Source organism: Lissotriton helveticus, chromosome 7, assembly GCF_964261635.1.
Source record: "Lissotriton helveticus chromosome 7, aLisHel1.1, whole genome shotgun sequence".
NCBI classification, from domain to species: domain Eukaryota; kingdom Metazoa; phylum Chordata; class Amphibia; order Caudata; family Salamandridae; genus Lissotriton; species Lissotriton helveticus.
The window spans coordinates 1,041,659,645-1,041,677,522 of NC_136068.1; the positions used below are offsets into that span (position 1 = coordinate 1,041,659,645).

The 17,878-nt window shown below is 43.7% G+C and overlaps 1 protein-coding gene across 1 annotated transcript in view; it reads right to left on the bottom strand.

Annotated features, from left to right (window-relative positions):
* The window catches only part of SLC25A10 (solute carrier family 25 member 10), a 189,879-nt gene that overhangs the window by 12,760 nt on the left and 159,241 nt on the right, over positions 1-17,878 (bottom strand). Inside the window, exon 9 of the mRNA XM_078653836.1 lies at positions 3,475-3,552. Within this exon, the coding sequence (XP_078509962.1) occupies positions 3,475-3,552 (78 nt within the window). The remainder of the gene's footprint in view (positions 1-3,474; positions 3,553-17,878) is intronic.

Below are 17,878 nucleotides of genomic sequence, written 5' to 3' on the forward strand. Positions count from 1 at the left end.
TGCGAATTCACAATCTGGGGCCGCTATTTACCGCGAAGTCTAACTACGTGGTAAATAGCAAAAACTTAGAAAAATGCACTTTAGTGCATTTTTCTAAGTTTTATGTTACACACACACATGTCCTTTGGACATGTGTGTGCGCAACACCAGTGTACATTACCATTTCAGGGGTGCTACAGGGTGTCCTTTGGACACCCTGGCACCCTTAAAATCGCTTCCTTATTTGCGATTCGCTAATTGCTAATCGCAAATAAGGAATGACTCCCCATTCATTCCTATGGGCCTTTGGTCCCATAGGAATGAATGGGAAAGCCATTCCTTATTTGCGATTAGCAATTAGCGAATCGCAAATAAGGAAGCAGTAGAAATCGCAAAAAATATTGCGATTCCTACATGCATCCCGTTTTGCAAGTCTTTAATAGCGATTCCTTAAAATTCGCTATTAAGGACTCGCAAAACAGGACTTTGATGAATCTGGGGGTTAGTGGCCTTAGATCTAGGATGGGCCGGAGGGATCCGTTCTTCTTTGGAATGATGAAGTAAAGTGAGAACATATCTCTGTCCAATTGGAGTTGGGGCACAACATCTATCGCACCCTTTTGTGGAAGTACTTGAATCTCCTCTTTAAGAAGTTTGACGTTGCCTTGGCAAAGGATTTAATGGCGGGTGGTATTCTGGGGGTCAGGGCTGAAATTCGGGGTAAAAGCCCGACTGGACTACTGCTAAGACCCACTGACCTGAGGTGTTTTCCTCCTAGCAGGGACTCTTTAAGTTTCACCACGACAGGTCTTGTGTGATTGGTTGGGGGGTTGGGCCACAATATATTATAAAAATCTCATTGACACCCGATTGTCAGGTATCAGCTTTACATTTAGTTCGATTCCAAAGTTTACCAGCATTGTTGTCACATGGTCTGCCGCACACTTGGTCGTGGTCTTCAGCAGGTGCAAGATCTGGTCAGACACTTCTTCATAAGACAAGTTTTCCATCAATAAATCCTCCTCTTCTTCAATGACATGCATTTTTGCTTTATGGTGAAATTCAGTCCTCTGGATGACCGCATGGTAAGTTATTGTGTCATCCATTGATTAAGTCTGTACTGGGTACAGTGAAGGTGGAACCTCCTGGAGGTCCACCTCATAGTCCTACTAGGATCCCCCTCACTTTTTAATGGGTACTGGCTCGTAATAAGGGTCTTGGGAATCTAGCTTATACTCCTGGCCTGGGTCAGTGTGAGGTAAGTGATGTGGTGAAGTCAAGAGAGCTGCTGAGTGTGGTGGTGGGAGGACATGGTTTGGCAGAAGTACAGGATTGGGTGCTTAGGGTGATATTTGTGTGTTACTTAAGAATGGGAAACATGACGAGTTTCTCAGATATGGCTTACTCAAAAGTTAATCTCCTCTTCTTTGTAGGTGCCAGGGTTACATCTTGCTGTGATGGATGAACAAGCATTTGTCCTGTCCGAGAATAGAGTTACATCTTTTGTGACCTAACATAAGGCTGTTCGGGCAGCTCGACAGAAGGAATTGGTCCACTCAACATTGAGGTTTGCACTGAAACTTGTTTAGAAGTAGACTTTCGAGTCAATTTCAATTTCGAATCCGGTAAATTGATGCCTCAGGTCGAGAAGGCCTGGTTAGGCTTTAAGGCTTTGGGCCGTGAGCTCATTGCACTCTGGAGCAGAGGTGGGCTAGTGGTGTCTAAAGGGCTTGGGGACAGTGGTTGGGTGGCAGTCAAGGCCTCTTCAGTGCAGTCTCAGGGCTTGCAGCCCTGGTGCTTAGCCTGGATTCAAGACTCTTGTCTGGGTCAAGCTCGGAGGGATCATCCTCGGATGGCGTAAATGCTGTGGAGGTTTACAATGCAGTCTGTGTCCTGGGTGGAGATTTCACTGGGCACACTGAGATACCGGCTGGGCCTTGCCTCTCCCAAACAGAGTAGGTTTCTACGAAGCCTTCATCGTAGAGGAAAATCAATGGTGATGGACAACTTCGGTGCTGTATCTTATAAAGAACTCATCGATATGCCCTCCAATATTGAAGAGTCTTTATCTTTGAAGGCCTGGCAGGTGAAATAGCTCCATTCGTCGTGGTCTCTGGGTAACCAGAGGTTACAGATACTATGCACACTTGGGACAAAACTGTGAGGGGATGTTCTCCATAACCGCCCCACTCTTTCCCCAAATGAATCATCATATGGCATGACTCCAAGAGAAAACCTCCAGACTTGATTCTGAGACTTTATCTGGTGGTGTCTTCTCTAGTCGTAAGGGGAGAGTCCAGTGTTTGAGAAGAACAACTGTCCTTTCGTAGCTCAACGGCCCAAGACCTTTGAATGCACATCTGAACCAGATTTGGGGGGGGGGGGGGGGGGGAGAGAACGTGTGAGATAGAGTCTTTGTCTAGCGCATTGTAGGTTTTAGGGAGGAGTCACAAGTCACCTCGAAACCGAAACTTAAACTTCAAAAGGAAAACAACTTGAAACAGCTGTGCCCAACACAAGGTGGCAAGATTCTCCAAAGAATGTGAACTACAGTTAGACCTGCTAAAAAACAAATTGTTACAAAATGATGTGTGCATAACACAATGGCACATTTAGCTTTTAAAGTTAGGATTATTATAGTGGAAGGGTGTGTGAGGGGAGGTAGCACATATGTACCATTTGAGGAGGTGAGGGACATGTGAAATGAGCAGGTATCAAGCACAAGACATGTGCAAGATCTTGGCTGTCAGTCTGAAATGTTATCTTCCAAATACATTCCAGGTTTTTCTTGGACAGTGGTTGGAGCCACTATCCCTGTAACGCTGTGTGCAGGTTTTACTCTATATTGATGCTTTACTTTATCAATAGATCTTCTGATGTTCCAGTACAACGTATACTATGGATTGTTCATAACAATGTTCTGGAAGATTTGCTGTGATAGAAAACTGCCAGAAGTGAAGATACAGTGAACAGAGAGCTTAATTTAAAGGTCAGACTTCCACATTCACTAGCATGCTCTAAACCACCAGTAGTCATCCATTCTGGCTCCATACATTGAGGATACTAAATGTGTTATTGCGCTCCTAGTGGGTTGCAGCACTATGTGAACGGTTGGCGAGGTTGCATTTGCAGTTTTGTAGCAGTTAAGTGCGTAGAAGTAAGTGTGCTTGTGAGCAATGAAGGCACTGCCATGTTCGAGGTATTTGTGCAGGAGCGAGTTAATGCTAGAGGTTGTGCTGCACTCAGGGTCTCTGCAATTGTTCAAGTGTGGGGAAGCTGGGGTGTAATTACATTGTGTGCTTGCGGATTGTTTTACTGCACTTACAGTGTGGGTGTTGCACATGCTTGTAGGAACTAATGCTACTGTGGTGTTTGCAGTGTCTGTACAGCACTGTGAGAGTGACAAAGGTGGGGAGGCACTCACAGTTCCTGTAATAGTATGTGTTTGAGGGAGCAGATAGTGAAGTGGCATTAACTCTCTGTTCGCACACTTACCCGGTACTCCCCCTTGGAATTCATCAGGCGAGTCTTAAGCACGTCCATGGGTTGGCACAGGAATGTGGCACATCCACCCTAAATAGGAAGGGAAAAATCATCAAGAGACAGATGGTACAAGAAATAGGCACAGGTGGTCCTGGAATGCTGTGTGACACAGAAAACAATGCTATTCATCTAGGGCACACACACCATTACAGATGACACAGAAACTAGTGACATTCAGAGTGGAAACCTTCACCCATAACAACTGTGATGGGAACCAATAACCTTGGCACATGCAACATTAACATTCATGATGAACACAGTGGCACAGATAGCATTTACATAGATAGTGCTCACAGATTGTGACAGGGGTATTAGTATACGTAGTGAACATCCACCTTTACCAGACACTAAAATCATACGCAGCCACTGCCAGAGAGACAGACCTCAGTGACATCTACAGTGAGAACAGCACCGGCTGAACATAATTCGGGTGAACAAGCAGAATATATGCTATTAAATTTAGGTCATGCAATCTCTGAGAGGGGAAGCAAAGCATGATCTCTATTTCCTCAAACAGTTGAGGATATGAAGGGCCTTACGGAACATATTAAAACATCTGAAGTAATATGGCCAATTTGGGAAGAGAAGCAGAGACATGCCTTTGGAAGGTTTTTCAGGGACTGTACTCGTAGAGAAGATCAGGGTCTTCTTGGCCACCTGAGAGATGCTAACTCTACCTCCAGGTATGAAGAAAGAGCTATAATAACCTATAAATATAACAGAACTGTTTAGGATACTCAAAGTCATGAAGGTGAAGAAAGTCGTGTGGCCAGACCATTACACATTAATATTTTTTAAAACATTTTTATCAAACTTAGCAGAGCCTATTCTTTTTTTTCCAACTCCTTTGATGATGAAACTGGTGTCACAACCTCAATGAGATGTGCTGATATCTCCTTGAGCCACAAACGTAGGAGGAACCAAGAAGATGTTTTTTTCTTTTAACCAACTGCCCTTTGCCAAAATAATGGCCTACAGACTAGCAGAGAAATTGCTTTACCTCATTGACATAGACCAGCTAGGATTTGTTAAAGAGAGGCAAGGAAGGAACAACGGGTGGTGCATCTAATGGAAAATGTGAAGTGTACTTGAATACAAGCAATCTTATTATGTTTTGGGGTGGAAAAGACTTTCGACCATGTCAGCTAAGCATATTTAGAAAAAGTCTTACACAAAATTAATGTGGATGCCAAGATAAAGGTTATAAAGAGCCAGAAGTGAGAATAAGAGTAAATAGTGTACAGTCAAAACAATTTGCATTACATAGGGAGACCAGACAGGCTAACCCCCTAGTCTCTCCGCCTCTATGACCTGGTAAATGAACCCTGTGCAATACAAATATGACCGCATAAGAGAGCAGAGGCATACCGTCGGCAAGATCAATATAAGACATGTCTCTATGCAGACAACATTCTTTTAACATTAACTGATCACGATGCATCTCTGGCGCTATAGTGGAGATATTTAACCCTGGGTGTAGTGGACGTAGCGGGGCTACGCGGAGGGCCACGGAGTTGAGCACAAACTACGTGAAACTCCGCGTAGCTCTGCTACGCCCCCTGTGGAACGCGGAGTAGGCAAATGTCCGCAAACTCCGTGGGCAGAGCAGAGTTCTCCTCCCACGGTTAGAGATATTAAGAGTTTGAAAAAGTGTCTGTGTTTAAAGTAATGCACTAAAATCTGAAATATTAAATGTAATCTTTTCAGAGACACAAACTGAACAAATTGCACAAGTTTAATGCACATCAAAATTGATTAAATACCCAGGGCTGTCCCCGTTCACCGCCTTTTTGCCTTGGCTCTGGAGCCCCTGGCGGCATGGATCCGTCAAGACCCAGCTATCAGGGGCCTGAGATGGACTCATGGATGGGACGACCGCATATCGTTGTTTGCGGACGATATCCTGATTTATCTGGCCTCCCCGGCAAAGTCCCTAAACGTAGCAATGGACATATTTCGCGTATTCTGCAAGTTAGCGGGCTATAGGATCAGTTGGTCCAAATCAGTGCTATATGTTATTAGCGGGCAATGGCCCAGACTCCCCCGGGGCTGCCAGCTGAAGAAAGCCGAAGATTGGTTTAAATACTTGGGAATATCGGTATCCAAGGACCTAGCTCGCTTCCATGATGCTAACCTGCGGCCACCGCTTGCACGTCTGAAATCCGACGTCCATCACTGGAGATCGCTTCCCTTAACTCTTCTAGGCGAGCAGCATTATTTAAGATGATGTCCCTCCCCCGGCTGTTGTATGCGCTGCAGAATATGCCCCTCCCGGTTGCGGTGTCATACTTCAAAGAACTTGAGTCGGCGGTGCGGGACTTGCTGTGGGAAGGTAAGCCTCCCCACATCGCGACACGAAAACTCATGCTGGGATGGTTAGACTGCAGCATTGGGCTCCCGGATATGAGAAAATATTACTGGGCCTCGCAACTCGTAGCTTACAACCAATGCAGATATCGTCGGTACAACGACCCGGCCTTTCGGATGGACTGATGGCTTCTCCCTGGAGGTGGTTTCGAGGGGGTCTTCTATAAAAAAAATAATCTTTGCCGCCCATCCTTTCTGGTCCGACTAAACACGCCGTGCAAGTATGGAAGGACGCCAATAGGAGCCTGGGTTGGGAAAGTAAACTCGCTCGCGCTACGCAGCCCTGGCACTGTGATCAACTGGGTCGGTTGTCACATTCCCTGGGTTTTGATAAATGGGATGTCATTGGGATCTCCAATATTGGGGACCTTTGGAAATCGGGCGAGGTCCTACCATTCTCCCGTTTGCAGCGTGATTACGAAATGGCCCTCTCTGAGCGATTCTGGTACCTTCAAATTAGGCATGCTCTGCTTGCAGTCCTCCCTAGAGGCGCGGATCTCCCTGAATCGTCGCCGCTAGAGGACAGGATTCTCGACAGTGATTTGCCTAAAAAGGCCATCTCACTCATTTATAAAAAGCTCCTGAATAATACGCCAGATCCTCTGACCCATCTACGATGTAAGTGGGACCACGATGTGGCTGGGCAGGATGATGAGGAATGACAGGCGGCAGTGGCATCTCCATGCGAAATAGCTATCTCCTCCAGATTGCGGCTGGTCCAGTTGAAAATCCTTCATAGAACATACCTGTCCGGACACTCGCTGGCCCACATGTGCTACAGCCAAGATTAGCGATTGCGCACGACAATGTGGGCAGGAGGGCACCTTTATTCATACCCTTTGGGAATGTGCTGCAATTCAGAAAAATTGTAGGGGCGACACTTATGATGGAGGAGGTCTTGGGGCAGCAGATACATGACAACATCGAATTGATCTTACTAAACATATGGGGCCCCATGGACCTCACCACAAAGGAGAGAATCTGGGTTATCCTCGGCTACATGGTGGCCAAGCGAAATATTGCCCGCATGTGGAGAGCCCCGAATCCCCCTACCGTCGCGGACTGGGCCAGAGATATGGACTGGTGTATGGTGATGGAGGTCCCCATTTATGTCTCTAGGGGATGTCCGAAGAAATGGTCGCACATTTGGGGGCCTTGGAACTCATACCGATGGGACATCTGCAAACCACCTGGGAACTCCGATGAAAATGCTGTTGATATGGAGTAAAATGTAAATCCTAATGACAACTTTCTTATTCTGTGCCATGAGCTTTTGATGTTTTCTAAAACATACTGCCTATGGAACATCTGTGCAATGCTGTGCTTTGATTGTTAACATGCCTATGTTCTTTCAAAAAATAATTATTAAAAAAAAAATTGATTAAATACCCAGGTCTCAATAAAACGAATAAACTTGAGAAATGGTCCAATGCTTACTGGTTGGAGTTTAAGAGTCAAACCAAGATAGATCTTAAAAATATGGTACTCTCAGTATATCTCCCAATAGGGCATACATCAGGTCACGAAGATGAATGTTTTACCTCACCTTCTATATCTGTTCCAGACATTGCCAGTGGCCATACCAGAGGATGGCACTGACATTTACATAGAGATTTGCAATCTTTAATATGGGTATGTATAAAGGCACTTGCCATTACTAAAATCATGAAAGCCCCATGGAGCAAGAGGACTCAATACCTGAAAATCCATCATTTACACCTACATCACTAAAAGACAGATTTCAATATCAGCACTTAAGGCATTGGGTTCTACATCTGCAAATTAGGGCTGGGGCAACAAGATACCGAACTCCCATGGAAAACTTTGCAAGTAAACTGCTAAGTAGCAGAAGTTGGATATCGGGCATACACAAAATTCTAGTTGACAGGGAGCGGAACACTGAGTGGGGATTCTGCACCTCATGATGCAAATGCACCTTGGGCTAGACTTGAAATGAAGAAATGTGAGACAAGTCAACTCTGCATGAGTTCCCATGCATCTCCTAATGTACAAACTCACATCAAAGCTGAAAACCTACTGGCTAGATCAAACAATACCACACAAACCTCATCACTTTCATTCCTCACTTCTGGCCCTTTGCGTGTATGGGGGTATGTGATATACACGAGTCAGGATCATTTCCTTCTTGAGTGGTGGGGATTATGTCAGGCAGTGGGTATAGTACCAGAACATCACAGTAGCAATATCAACCAACATACAAATTGTGTCCTAAATGCATTTTACATAAAAGCTCCCCAGTGGAGTTATAATAAGAAATCAACACCCATTTGGACAACATTTTATACACAATTAGTAGGGAACAATATCTGTCAGCATATATTTCTGACTACAAGATTCTGTCATACAACCCATGCAGTGTGGCTATATGAAACTTCTTTTTCATGGTCCACTGCTTTAGGGGTCAAATGTCAAACTGGACCCTGAAACCACCAGTGACTTTGCCCAGATCTCATTTCCCTCTTTATGCCTTGCAATGCAGTGTGAGGTTGTAACATCTTCCTTAAAGTAGGATGCTCTGTATGTGAGTTTCCATGGCTAAGTCTGACCTTTCTCATGGTTACTTCTCTTGCAGATATACCTCGTCCCATACATGCCTAGTGATGCAAAATATGATCTTTCTTACGGCTTCCAAAAGGGCTAGGAGATGGGAAGGGGTACGATATCTTTTAGAACTTTGCCCTTTGTGTCGAAGAGAGCAGTTTTCCCTGGAAAGTACTGTTTTACCCAACAACTCCCATCAGTTATTGTACATCACATGTGGCAATGCTGTCACCATGGCATTGTCACATTAATCTAGAAGAGTGTGTTGTCAATAAAAGGCATGTTACAGACACAGATCACAAGCTTTATGTTTAGAAGAGACAGTAGTATCGAGGTTTGTTATCTTTGGATATAATTACATGCACCCAGTGCTGTCCAGATGCAGTTGGGACAGCTTTCTCCTCAGACTGTACCTCTGTCTCCCCTCCTGCTCTTGGAACCTCTATGTGATACCAAGTCAGGAATACCATCAAGTTTGCCATTCTAAGCTACAGGCACCATCCTTGGCCAGAGCATCATTCCTAATATCTTTTTTTAAACTCTGTTTCAAGTCCTCCACTGTCTTTTAGGGTGAAGACAGAGGTCTGTGTCCAGTGTTTTTTTTATATGAAAGGAACTTTATTCTGACTGAAAATGTCAGTATCAAATCTTGTGTCAAGTTCCACTGGTGAACAAAACTCAACAGATTAGTCAGTACGGAGTACATCTTGTGTAGCTGTATGAAATATCTTTCTATTTAGACGGCGGTTAGGCCAATTTTGTGCAACTTCGAACAACGCAACCTGGATAGGGTGGAATAAACTTTTTTTTTGTGGTCTGGCTCAGCACCCTATTGAGCCCCAATTACTTACAATTGAAGCCATCAGTCCTCAACACCTGAGGCTGAGTCCTCAATCACAAGACAAGCATTTTATAAATCCTTAATTCTAAAATCTTAGGAAAGTTATTTTACTGTTTTGCTGCCCATGGCTGCTACTCCTCACTTCCCATGAAGCTCTATCAGCCACCAGAAAGGTCTAAAATTACCAAGTCCAGCTGGAAGCAGACTGGGAGAAGAGGGACTGCGGCAAGGTTGAGGCAGACTTGGAGTGATGGTAAATGTGGTATTGACATCTTGTCCAGTCTTCCTCGTCACAGTCTTTACCACATAAGAATATACCAAGCACATCAAAGTCTGCGGACTGAAAAGCAACAAATAACCAAATAAATGAAATTCTGAATGACAGAACAAGCAGTGGACACAACAAGGCTGCGGTCCACAGTGACAGAGGTAAAACATCATCAAAAAACCTATTAGGACGAGGAGAGATGTGGAGTAAATTGTTGCATCGCACAGAGATAGAAAGCAGCCAACTTCCCAGAATACGAATATTGTCAACCTCCTAGCATTGGTCTAAAACACAGCCATCACCTGTGGTAATAGCAAACAACACCCAAGGCCACCGCCAGCCTCACAACTCCAAAGGTGGCATGGAGAGGCAACACAACCAGCCTAAGAAAGGTCACAGTGGAAGATTTTATATGCACCATTTCAGCACTTAAACTACCACTAAAGATACTATAAAATTAAATCCCACTCTGATGTAATGCACCTCAACACTGTCCTGACCAATATTCAAACCTGGTTCTCTTCCAATGATCTCAAACTTGTTCCTAATAAAACTGATTTTTTTCTTTTCTCTCCTAAAAACAACCCTCTACCCATCCAAACATGGATCACTGACCTTAATGCCCTAAACTGTCAACTGTCCCTCTCCGAATCAGTATAATCCATCGACATCACCTTCGACACTAAGTTTACGCTCACCACCCACATAAAAAACTCGGCAAAAGGAACACTGTTTACACTCCAACATCTCAAAAAAATCAAACCCTTCATTCCAGCCGTAGATTTCAAATCAGTTGTACAATCCCTAGTCCTCTCGAAAATCGACTATGGTAATGCCCTTCTCTCCGGTTCTCCCAAGGTTCACCTGACCCCCCTCAAATCTGTTCTAAACCTAGCGGCTAGGCTTACAATGGACTGCAAACGTTTTGACCACATCTTGCCCGCTCTAAAGACCCTTAAATGGCTTCCTATTGAAGGCAGATCCTCCAATAAAATAGCATGAATTACTCACAAAGCCCTCCATCAAAAGACCCCACTCCGCCTTTGACACGAACTCAGAAAAGCTGGCAGTGTCCGTCTGATGAGAAGCACAAACTCTCTCCTCCTTGTCCCCCCTCTGCTAAAAAAGAAAGCTGCACAATCTCACTCCTTCTCTAGTAAGGCCCCCAGCATATGGAATGCCCTCCTTAAGGACCTATGACTTAACCCCTCATACATCAGTTTCAAAAAAAGACCTTAAAATGCACCTGCTCAACAAATATTGGGGTCCATAATCACTCTATTTCCATACCTGCCGCACAATCTCTTCCTTTTTTCAATCTCCTACCTTTCCTCTCTCGCTCCCCCTTCTTGTACTCTACCACCACCTACCCTCCCCCACAGTACCCATCCTCACCTCTTGCGTCCCCCCTTTCAACTCTCTCCTAACACTTCACCACCTGTCCTTGTCAAAAAGGAGTCTAGCTATTTTTATTGTTTATCAATTTGTAATTATTTCATTCATATGTTTTTTTGTAAATAACGTCATCCTTTCACTTTGATCATTATCAAGATATGTTACTCATTTTGTACCTTAAGTCTACCATATCTTAATGTTACATTTTGTTACCATTTGTTTTGCAATCCATGTACTATCGTCATTCCAACGTAAAGTGCTCTGATATGTCAGGGGGACGCCAGCGCTATATAAAACCTCTTAAATAAATAAAATAAATGAATACCAGGAGCTAAAGGACCCAGCATGTGTTAGAGGAATTAGCAAGCAACACTTCACCAAGTTAAGACAAGCGACTCTCCCAGGAAACAAGGAAGACCAGAAACAATATTCTGGCAGAAGAATGTCACGTTCCAAGAAGAACGGGGATACAAATTCAAGCTAAGACCAGGCCAAACCGCAACACCACAGTCTGGAGGGATCAGGAGAAAAACAGACAGAAAAAAACCCACAAGTCCCCGAACACAGAGGGGGCCAAGAAAATACACAGACCTTGACTGATACAAAGGAGAAAGATACAGTGTCTAAAAGCATGAAGGAACCACTGACCCCTGATAACCTGGTAGAAAGCCCCTGAACGCAAGGAGCACAAACCACTAGCTTGGGACTTAAAATGTACCCCAGCCAAAGGCCCACCAAGGGAACTCTTGAAAAAAATGTACAGCAAGAAGACTAAGAACTCCTACTGAACCCAGAAGTAGGAAGCCTAGCACCAAAAGTAAACACAGTAGCCTGCAAATAACTCCGGAGAATATTGAGGAGAATTGGTAAGCTAGACATACAAATTTTAATTCTCCAAGAGCCAATTATAAAAAATTGTAATCCTTCTAATTGCTATACGTTCCATGCTTTGAACAAGGAGGGCTTTACAAACAAACTTCCCCCAATAACATGCAAATATGATGCACTTGAGAAAAGGAAGATTTTCCATTTTTATCTACGACAGGAAAGTGCGATCATCAAGGAATAATTATAAAGCCATCGCCCAAGAAGGAAAGGCTCAGAGCTTTGCTGCCATAATCAACTGCAATGCCCTTATCTTCTTCCTGCGTTTGTGAGATACCATATGTAAAAAAACAATGCATGGCTATGAGTAGGAGTCTGAAGCTGTGAAGTACTCATGCACCCAAGGCTTCTTGACAATAAAGCATGGCTAGAGAAACTGCTTAGGCAGAGGCCGACAACCAAGAGAAAAAGCTAAAGATGGACTTTATTAAGGGCTGGTGATCTGTACCGTCACGGAAGGAATTCCAATGACATTAATAATGAAGGAACTAAGCCTCGTAAAATGGGTAAATGACAGAAGAAATATAGATGCCTAACACAATCTTATAGGGTCCGAATTTGTCCTCTGAAAAAGCGGGGTCACATTGATAAAATGACAGAGAGAGAGAAAGAGAGTCTTAAATTAGAGGAGTTGTTTGACCAGACAACTATGAAAGCTGTGTTGTGCACCAAAGACGTGATCAAATTTCTTGACGTCACACCGCCTATGGATCTTGGTAACTGGAAACCAAAGATGAAGGGTGCTGCTATAGTAAGCCCCTGTTAGTCAAGGGGAATAATGAGCAGGAGCTATGTGAACAGCTTTAGCTAACAGAAGTTGGTTAATTCTACCATTTAGTTACGTATCAAGGATGAGGTCTTTGTCCAGTTGGAATCACTGACTATTTTTTTTTTTTTTATCAGCGCAATAGTCAAAGGGGAATCAACATGTGGTAAAGGCCAGACTGTGGTGTTTCAGAGATCTACGCCGGCCCTAAGCACCAAAACTTGTTTTTGTTGGTACTTACTTAAGAGTTCATTCTCATCCACTCTACCCTGAAATCAAGGAATCTCTAAAAGTAACTGGTGTAAGGGCCATACCTTGACCTGGGTATCATCAGCAAAGTAATACAACTGGAAGACATGGGCATATTAGGAGATCAAAAGGCTAAACAAAAGGTACAGAAGATGTTTGGTGAAGACAAGGAGCCTTAAAGAACACATATGCTGATCCGGTGCGACTCTCAGCAGAAAAGGAACAGTCAAGATCCAGGTCCGAAAAGGGGCCAGTTCATGGCCGAACTGGAGACTCCTGTTGATTTATCTGTGCAGAAATGTCTCCAAGTTGAAAACATCCCAAACGGAATGAGATACTGGTCGGACCGAGGGCATTGATGGGCTACACTTGAAGTCATGAAGCGTTTCATATATACCATCAAGGCCGACTACCACAGTGAATTGTTACTTTTTATGCATGTAGCCTGACCAACCACTAGAACGCGGGATTACGCAGAGCATATGACTATTCTAAACTGAGGCTGAAAAAGGTAATTTCTATAAAGTCCTAGGTGTTTTAGAAAAACTGTAGCTTTGTTTAAATAAATATGTTTAGATGCTGACCGGAGAGAACAGGTGAACAAGTAACTTCCCTTTGGTACTGCTCTTTTTGATGGATACACAATCAAACCATAGGTTCCACACCTGAATTCCCTCGAGAAGCCAAAATGGATCCAGAACTTTTTCCAGCAATTGCTCTACCATGCCAGTAGGTGGCACCATTGGACTGTGCTGCAGCCTCGTCCCACCTATGCATGGAGGTCAGTTTAAATCTGAATTCCAACACTAACAGTGTGCAGAACTAACATGGAACATTATTAACACCTAGCAGTCCACTCAACAGGACAGGGAGGGGAAGTGATGAGGAATATGTGGTTAGATAATAACGTATCCACCAGAAGAAGCACTATCAAAGATAAGTTACGTGTGTGTTCTTCTGATGGACACTTCTAACTGCAAATTCATCACTTTTTGAATAGATATTAAATGAATACCTCCTGAAAGGTGGTAAAACTGAGGAGTTAACTTTGCATAAGAAAGTCAAGCAGGGCAGAACTCGCAAAATTGCCCTCCCTGCAACACAGTAGCCTGCTTAATGAAGATGTTGATGGACACCCAGGTAGAGGTGCAGCACTGGAACACTAGTGGTGACTTTGGCTCCGGTGGAATAAGCCCAAAAGCTCTTAGCAGTGTTTTCTCTGCCAGGACAAATTGGTGCAGAGGACAACACATCTTGAAAGGGTTCATTTCTGAACCAGCAAATCCAATAACAAATTGGATGTCCACCCGGTGCTCTTTCGTCTGACTGATGGAGAAGCTAAAGACTATCTTGGGGTGCAGCAGGTGAAGCACTCCTCTTTAAAGGGATGAGGTGGAGAGAAACAGGCAGCAGTGTGATGAACTGCGCCACAGGGAAAGGCACCACCACCTTTGGCAGAAAGGGAGCCAGAGTCCCAAGCACCAGCCAGAATGGAAAACAGGTGGCATATGGTGGTTGTACAAACAACGTCTGCAGTTGGCTGACAGTGTGCAGAAGTAATAGCAATGGAAAAGGCGCAGTCTTAAGAGCCAGCAACCTCAAAGAACAGCTGCGTACATCAAGAACATAAGAACCAAATTGAGGTCCTGCTATGGCATAAAAAGAGTGCTACGCAAACAAACGATGGACGGAATGCTGAATATATCATACCTTCACCCCCAGTCAAGAGATCTGGGTTAAATCTATCGTTTTTTTGCTCAACATGCCACCCCAGTTTAGACCCAGCCATACGGAAATCATTCTTGACCCTGTGCCTCATGGAACAGTCCAGACCAAACTGCCAAGCTAGGTCCTCCCTGGACCGGAAACAAGCGTCCTGGGACTGGTTTCTGGGTATGACCCTTCAGCAGCCAGGCTAGCTTGAATCCAGTGAGCAAGGGATCCACGTCTGCGACTACCCATCCCACTTAGGGTGAAAAGTGCTACGCAAACAATTGATGGACGGACTGCTGAATAAATCTTACATTCACCCCCCCAGTCAAGAGATCTCGGTTAAATCCATTGTTTTTTTGCTCACCATGACATCCCAGTTTAGACCCATCCATATGCAAATCAGTTGACCCTGTATCTCATGGGAACAGTCCAGACCAAGCTGCCAAGCTAGGTCCTTCCTGGACCGGAATCAAGCATCCAGGGACCGGTTTCTGGGTATTACCCTTCATCAGCCAGGCTAACTTGAATCCAGTGGCACAGTGAGCAAGGTACCCACGTCTCGCATACCCATCCCATGTAGCCTGGCTTAAATCGGCTCCAAAGAGGAACTGCTCCAGAAGCGATACCAGGTGACACATTCACACCCACTTTTGTTTGCAATTGGAGGGAAAAGGCAGAGCCCCACTTGATCTTTATTTGCTTTTTCTTTGACTTACCCAATGACTATGACTGGTCACAGGAATGACTAAAGGAGAAGGAAAGGGTCCTTCCCATCAACTACGACTGATTATGGCATGGAATCTTTTGGTATTGGACAGCATAGAGCTTCGCCTCATAGTTCTGTGTGGCCTTAATATTCAGCAGGGCGCAGTCACTCCAGGCCTTGGAGTCGTGCTGTGGCCCTAACCACAGATGTCGGTCACAGACATTTGTTTGAAACACTCCTTACAAAGTTTAAACCCTGAAGTCTTAGGAGTTAAATTTTCCCTTGCACGCTGGAGTTTTAATAGAATTTCTGAGAAAAAACACCTCTAAGATATTGGGTAGCTCCGGATCCCCATTTGGTGGCGCAGATAGAAAGGAACTAAAAGTCAACGCTTGCGAGTGGTACCTATATGAGGTTCCGCATGTAACTCCTGAAGCAGAACAATGTTGGTGCATGATGCCATCTATCGGTGCACAGGGATAGTGCTTCAAAGGTTCCGGATCCAGTGTAATGCCTGGTGAATATTCAAAAGGTGGGGAATCTGCAGTTATAAGTATCCATCAGAAACTCATAGCTTCATCCGTGACATGCTGCATTCTGTTAAAGACAGGCCCCAAAACCCTCCATTATGAGTAGAGTGTATTCACAAAGTGGCTTCCAAAGAACCAAGAATGGTGCCCATCCATGCGCCTTAAGAAGCAACCACATATTCAAGAAGGAAGAGTTGATGAATCTAGTCGGAGCTAAAGAGAGCTAATATTACAAAGTCAAACTCCAATTGTGTCACGAATCGGCAAGATAAACTCTGCGAAGGAGAAGTTTAAACAGATCACAGGCTATCTCAGATAATAGAGACTTTCTTTTAAGTCGTGGAGCCCCATCTGTATCACTGTACGATGGAACCGGAGACGCACCATCGCCAGAAAATTAGACGTTGGGAAAATCCTGGGACTGAAAGATCCTGACTCTAAGGGTTATAACAGTAAGTTACTCCAGAAGCGATAAGGCAGTGGTAGTGAGAGCAGCTGATAAGAAGACAAGATTGTCCCCAAAGTCAGTAGTAGCAGTCAAGGTAGATGTGGTGATAAGTCTAAAGGATTTGAGCCAGAAACAGAACTCAGATCTACAGCAGAGGACTCTGTGATATATTTACAAGAAGAAAGAGACCCATAATCATGCTTATGAGTAATGTGAACATTAAGTGTTATGAATGCCTGGGGTAAAAACAAGAGATGCATGTCGTGAGTCAGAATTTGTGAAGTTTATATTGGTATACTCCACGAGGAATGGAAAGGTGTTTTCAAGGTAAAGTTGTTTTGTTCTGTGGGATAGACTGTGGTAGAATTTTATTTTGGGGTTTCATAGGCTTACTGCACAGCAAAAGGAGGGAATTGCAGAAGAGTTATTAACGCAAAGAAAAACAGATCTGGGGTGCGCAGGCTGCCCATATAGCTCTAGGCACAGCAATATTAGTACACTTTGCAATGGTTAAAACTGTAAGCTTCAATGCCAGCTGCCTCAATTCCTCAAAGAAAAGAATACCAGTATTAAACTTGCTGTACACGAGGAGGGTGAAGAGAGGAGAATTTAAGCTTTCATCTACAAAATATTCACTGATTTCCTTAAATTTTGCAATTCTGGATCTTAAATTTTGCATATATTTACAGCGCTATCTTTTATGTACCTCCTGGCATGTTTCAGGATAGATGTTCCATCTTCCAGGAAGCGGCATTTCACTGAAGACAATAAAACCAAAAATAAACAACAACCAAGATATCGCGTAATGATCGGTCATGGGGCCTCCTCCTTCTTTCGACATAGCAATTCATGCAGCAACCATGAATTTAGTAACCTTAACGTACCCAGCATCTTTAATTAACATTGCTCTAAGTTCAACTTTCCCCACGTTTCCTTAACGTTTCTCTTTGAAGACATGGTTGTACTGCGGCATCCTAATAATGTCGGGCACGTCACTGTCACAAAACTCTTATTTTATTCAGCAATCAATCAGCACCAATGACAACTACCGATTATATATTCAATCTCAATCTACAATATTAAACGCTGAAAAGTGATATAAAAACAATGAAACAGTTATGACCCAATTTTAGGCCATATAGTCTTTCCTTCATGTTCACTGGAATTTGGAAAGTCTTCCTATAATGCCCCATTGTCTCAGTTTCCGAACCAAGAGATTTTTTCAACCTCCTAATCATTTGTAAATACTATTTAAAGGAAGCTACTATGAGAAACGCATTCATTTAACCCTTTTAGAACATATGATTGTAGAAATTCTATCCACTCAGCTCTCATTGTAAATTGTTTTTGTGAAAATCGCTTCGTTTTCTGGACTTGCTGACCACTTCCAACACTTAAAATCTAATTTGGCTAACATTGTTTCATTGCCATATACTGTTTCGCCACAGTTGATTTGACATATTTGTTTCTAATATCAGAATTATGCTCCATTAGTTTCATAGTCCTTGAAGTCTCGCCAACATATTTTCCCGCCATGGTATTTTAATAACATGACACTGGGTGTTATACAGGTCACAAATTGGTTCAAATACATCTTCTTTCCGATGTTAAGTGCTGTATATAATA